This window comes from Telmatherina bonti, assembly GCF_933228915.1.
Source record: "Telmatherina bonti genome assembly, chromosome: 5".
NCBI lineage: Eukaryota > Metazoa > Chordata > Actinopteri > Atheriniformes > Telmatherinidae > Telmatherina > Telmatherina bonti.
The window spans coordinates 22,762,754-22,768,902 of record NC_136623.1 but is presented as its reverse complement, the minus strand read 5'-3'; the positions used below and the strand labels follow the sequence as shown (position 1 = coordinate 22,768,902).

The window sequence follows — 6,149 nt, the reverse complement described above, 5'->3', positions numbered from 1 at the left end:
TAAGACCGAATTGATGACGACTGTGAGAGGAGCTACAGCTGTCAGTCAAATGAGAGCCTGAGCTGTGTCTGGTGGATTCCTGAGGAATGCTATGCAGAGGTGTGGAAAAACGCGGTGCCTATATATCCTTCAACTGAAAAAAGGAAGAAAGAAAAAAATACAGGGCACGCTGTTCACTCTCTCTCTCTCTCTCTCTCTCTCTCTCTCTCGCTCTCCCTCTATCTCTCTCTTTACTCTGTGCCACAAGAAACAGCAGAGCTTCTAATGAAGTACAGTATCAGTGTGATGTTTTATTTACCCAACGTTTTTAAGATGTGGACAAAACAGGATAGATAGATAGATAGATAGATAGATAGATAGATAGATAGATAGATAGATAGATGTTTTATTTTCTTGCATTGCTGTAAAAGGCAGAGTAACTTGAGGTACTTCGCTCCTATACAGAATGTGATTTAAATGATGGACAAGGAATGTAAGACTGGTCAAAGAAAAATATTTGTCACTGTGTTACATGCATCTATAGAAGCATCTTTGTTGCAGATATGGTTTGCATCCAAAAAATATTCATTTAAAAACATTTGGTGCACATAAAACACACACTTTATTCCTTAAAGCCAATCTCATATTCATACTACTACCCACACACTGCCTGTATACGTCTGTGATTTTAAAAGTTCACAGGTTCAGTATTAATTGTTTGGTTCTCAGCTCTCAGAAACATCATATATGTCTCCATGAACTCCTTTAGGGAGTCTGTAGACAACCATTAAGGCGACAATGGACTGCCAAATTACAGCTGAATCCCCTGACCATCAGATGGTGGTGAATGGATTCTCACACATATAAAACAGGATCTGAGAAATTCTTAAACCATCACTACAATGTATTTCTTCAACCTCAAAAAAGTGGAACTCAGTGACACCATTTGTTTTATATGCAAACCAATGTTGTGGGTTTCACTCTCCAAAAGAGTTGGGAATGTTTCACAGATAACGAGAGTATAAATGGTAACTAGCAGGTTAAGTTGAATCTGGTTTGTGTTTTAAATCGTGCAGGGTATTACCATCAGCTTGCATCTGTGCAATAACTTAATTTCAGGGAAATGACTGCAGCCTGTGGCGCATTTGTAATGCAGCAGTATAATCTGTAGAGCGGCAGCTCTGCTGGGGCAGAGCAGAGTAATTGGTTAGTGGACTTAGCTTAGGCTGCTTAATAGGACTTAGGTGTTTTGCTTTGGACAAGGTCTCTTGAGAATCCCAATTAAAAAGCAGAATGCAGAATATGGGTCTTCTGAGTGAACAAACAAGGAAAGCTTTGTTGTTGGAAAGCAGTCCATGTTATGTCCAGGGAGAGGCAGCTGAAATTATTTAGTATGCTATTGCAGTCTTCAGGATATTGATGATTTGAGAAGCAAGAGTATATGAAGTGTGTTGACCCTTTGAAAAGACTTGAAATATTTAATCTCAATTCAAGCATCATACTCAAAACATTAGAATCCAGTGGCATTTAAAACTGAATTCAATTCAAGTCATGATAAAACAGGGTTTTTCCTTTTTTTTTTTTTTTATTTAAGAGGTTTTAAATTCAACATATCAGTTTCAAACTAAACAATTAATCATTAAGAAACCAATAGATATAGATATAGATATAGATATAGATATAGATATAGATATAGATATATAGATAAAATGAGGGATTATGTGAATTTACAATAGTTTTTAAAATTTTTGCTTTAAGTGGATATCTAAATGTTTAAAATCTCAGACTTGCACCCCAGAAATATCATCTTAACATCCAAAAATTCCATCAAACAAGGTATGGATTTTATTGCAAACTGAGTGCTTTGAAATGTGAAAATTAGACGCCTCATTTTTCAAAATAGGTTGTATCATGTTTTTGTTGTTTTCTTTTTCTTTTTTTTTTTTTTTTACTCTTTGCTCTTTGATCTGTAGTTGTGTTGCGGTTCTATTCATCAAAGACAAGGACTGTAAGAAAGTAATGACACACTAGCAGCACCATGGACAGCTCACATCCCAGCATTTATTCAACCAGAGAAGATGATGTTCCAAAAATGAGAGCACACTTTGTAATCATTGAAGAAAGGATGGTTGTCTGATGGAGATTAAGCTTTTGCCCTGGCATGAATACATTTTATGGCATTCTAAAGGACAAGACAATATATCTCTTACCTTTCATACTGCTCAGAAATGGACACAATGAAATATGAACCCCTGCAACCAAACACCAGCTGTACACAGCTCGCATCTGGTTTCAGCATGTGTTAGCCAGAGCCAGCTAGTTTTTCATTCTACCTTAGGCATGGCTGTATGAGTGCGCTAAGCTGTGAACATGTAATATTATCAGAACCTTGCTGGACAACTGAATGATGGGCAACCCGAGCAGTGATTTTGTGCTTCTAGAAAAGCAATGAAATAAAAATAATATGAATTATCCATACACCCTGATGCCTATATGACAGTATTGATGCATTTTATATATGCTTATACTTCTTGACATGCTGCTCTTTGGAAACATGAGTTAGGAAATGCATCCCTTTTGTTTTTGCTGGTTGGAGTCTGCAAAGGCAGTTTTCTTAACACACTGTGTGCTGTGGGTCGGATAGGGTGTCGGTTTAGATCCTCTTGTTTACCACCATCATTTAGGTTGTCCCAGAAGTTTAAACCCAGTTCACTGGACACAGATGAGAAGAAGTCCATTTCGGTCAGCAGCAGCTTTGTATTTTTATCTAAACCAAGACAACTGCCTGCAACAGGAGAATAAAAGAACCCTCTGTGGAATTTCCTTCCTGTCAGCTAAGTAAGTGTGACTACTTGTCTATTGAATAACATGTTTTGCTGAATTTTACATTTGTGCCACACTGATCTTGAAGAACAAGTTTACAAAGAAAAATTGTTGTCAGTATTTTTGGTTTTTTCAAAGATCTGGCTACTTCTCTGTGTCTATTTCCCCAGTACACTTTTCTGTATAGAGTTGTATCCCTTCTTCAGCCTTCTTCATTATGAATGAGCTCTCCAGCTGCTACACCAAGTCAAAATCTTCAATAACCGACTGCCTTTCAGCTGATTTAAATGGAAATCATCTCTGGGATTATGGAGGAGCCCTACCTAAGTAAGTGTAGAAATGTTCTTCATGGAAAAAATGTTGGAGAATCAATAACAGATGTTGCGCAATAATATACTGTTGCTTCACATTTACAGCCATATCACCAGTCAGCATCAACTTCACACCACAGGCAGGAAGAAAAATAATGTTCGTCTCAATGACCAACTGTAGGTTGCCATTCATTTATTTCAGTTACAGAAAACTGACAAGAAAGTCTCTGATCTGTTCAAAAGGCCTTTGTATATGATAAATCCATTGTAATAGCATGTAATTGCTTTCTTTTATCAGTATACCAAAACCAACTGACATAAATGTATCGTGAGTACATTTTCTGTCATTATTTAAACAGAATTTATTCTTTTTTATCTGCAATGTCCTTGTGTGGACTTGCAGACCTTTTCCTGAGTTTTCAACAACCTTCACTCAGCTTTATTTTCATCAAATGATTCTTTTCCAGAGAGAAAATGACAAAGATTGCCACTCTAAAAGAGCATCCCTATTCATCCCACATCCCCCGGGTTGCAATGTTCCCCTCCTTTCACTCCCCAGATGACCCGGAAACAGGAGTCAGAGCTGCTTCTCAACCTTTCCCTAACCTCCTTATCCCAAACAGAGCACCTGATGTGACCGTCCTTAGCAAAACTATTGGTAAGATACACTGTCAAAAATTGAGAAAAACTGCCTACAGGCATGTTCGGACAAAAAAGAAATATGACTATAGAAACATACATGAAGCGTGTGTTTTTTACAGACATTTTGTACAATGTGCATACTCTTTACATCAAGTAATTCTTTTTGTGACATTGCAGTTGATACTTGTCCTATTTTCAGCACCTCACATGTCTTTTCCTCCAGTTTGGAAAAAAAATTCTATTATTTTTTAGAAGCATTAATCTTTTTTTATTTTTTCTTCAACCTTCTGGTAGTTTTTATTCAGTTGTGCATCTTTTTGTCTATTGGGTACTTTTTGGTCACCTTGAAGTAAATTTACTTCTAGTTTTTGTTTTATTTGTCTTGTTTGGTCTCACTTTAAGCATTTTCTGTCTTATTCTGTTCATTTTTATCTTTGTAACCAATGTCTTTATGATCATTTCTGTATCTCGTGATGATTTTGTTTATCCATGTTTGCAGGTTCCCCATACAGACATGAGACCATAGAAACACCAGTGAAAACCATGAGGAAGGCTATTTCTTGGACAGGAGAAAATGGCTTCCTGGATGTGAGTAATCAAGACAGAAAAGAATAAAATGCCTTTTCTGAAAAGGTAAAACAAGGCTTGACTAGTTTTTTGTTAACCTCCCTCAGCACACAAAGCCATTAAAAGGACAGAAACAAGTTTTCTACCCCACTCCACCAAAGGTAATACTGCCCAATCCTAAACTTCGAGACTGGGATTTGACATTATCAGAACGGACAAGTAACATGCTGAAAAACCTGGAGAAAAACCTTTGGCTCACCTCTTATCAAATGCACTATACAGGTAAGAATCCTGGGAGATGTATGATGAAACCTGGACAGAAAACATGCACTAACTGCACTTACTGAGTTTTGCTGTTAATGCATGAGAAGTTGTGTGTAGAACTGTTTAGTAAAATCACAAGTAATCAAGTCATTTTCATTTTGTAGTTATGAAGGCAATTGTTGGTGATGTGACCTAATGTATTATATTATTTTAAGGACCAGGGTCAGCAAATCTTTTGAAGAGAGATGATTTCCAAGAAAAAATAAATAACCTCACTGGAATAACACACCCTGCACCCTTTGTAAGTTACACGTTGTAATTTTAAAGTTATATCTATAATATGAAACACTGATACAAATAATTTCACCTGCAGCAGGAAGAGTCCTACCCTATGTTTGTTCCCTCTAAACCAAAACAAGGATGTGGAATGAGGCAAGGAAGCAGAGTGGAGAGGATCACCTGCAGTCCCACTTCTACTGGGCTCCAGAATATGTCTTTAATATCAAATCCAAGGACAACTCCAGCAATTCTAAGCCGACATAGGCCACAAGAGATCCCAACTTCCCATGAGGCAACGATTTCAAACCAAATGGATTTCACCCAATCACTTAACAGAACGTACTCAACACAAGCGCAGCACACTGAGCTGTCCCAGGTGACTTTACACAAACAACAAGCTCAGAGTAAAAGCTCAGTGTACAAGGACAAACAGAAAGAAAATGACACAGTCTGGTTTGATGAAACTCTCATGACAGAGTCTATGTCACAGAGCAACAATAAAGCTTGCACTGCTCAGTTGTCAAACACAGAGCAATACTTGGACGTAAACAACCGCCCACATTTCCACACAAACATGAATAGAGAGAGGAGTCCTATGGAGCTGCATGCAACTGGCAACAAAGTGAATCTCAAACTTGGAAATTTACCTGCAGCTAGAGGTCGGACAAGTGCTGAATCGTATGCTGGATTATTATCAGAGCAGCAAGTTATGACAGATAGAAAAGAGCATCTACATGTTTTGTCTGGTCCCTGCATCCTGCCCCAGCCTCCTCTTATGCGAGGCAATCACTCAGTCAACAGAGCTGGATCTATGGATAGAGCCAACAGAGCTCTTAGCCTTCTGGAACTTCAACATTCATTCAGTAAATCGGAGGCACATCAGAACTTCAACAACTCTACAACTAGTGCTGTTGTGGACCTGAGAGACAATGTTGTCAGTGGGAAAAAGCATAACTTCTATGGGATCAATTGCCACTATATCCGTGGCTAACTTGACCTGAACTTCTTTTCTCAACAAGCTTAGTATTTTATTCTGAGGACAATCAAATAAAAAGTTCAGACACATGAATTTCCTTCTTTGAATCTGAATATTTCAATTAAATCAATTAAGGAAAGTTATACCTTTGACATTCACCCATGAAGTTATACATCAACTTTCATGTCCTGACCATTAAGAATGTGGTTTTCTCTGCAAAAATTTTCAAATATTTTCTGACGGTTTCAGGTTTTTCACAATTGGTTACATTTTAAATTTATGTAGAATAGTAGTCAATGTTTTCCTCC

The 6,149-nt window shown here is 37.5% G+C and overlaps 1 protein-coding gene across 1 annotated transcript; it reads left to right on the top strand.

Moving 5' to 3' along the window:
- Positions 1-3,019: 3,019 nt before the first annotated feature.
- Positions 3,020-5,856, top strand: spmip4 (sperm microtubule inner protein 4; the record flags this gene model as incomplete). Its single annotated transcript, XM_079241104.1, has 8 exons — positions 3,020-3,129; positions 3,219-3,290; positions 3,412-3,441; positions 3,581-3,771; positions 4,255-4,343; positions 4,430-4,604; positions 4,802-4,887; positions 4,960-5,856. The coding sequence occupies 8 exons, from the start codon at positions 3,020-3,022 to the stop codon at positions 5,854-5,856; spliced, it is 1,650 nt and encodes a 549-aa protein (XP_079097230.1).
- Between the last annotated feature and the right edge of the window lie 293 nt (positions 5,857-6,149).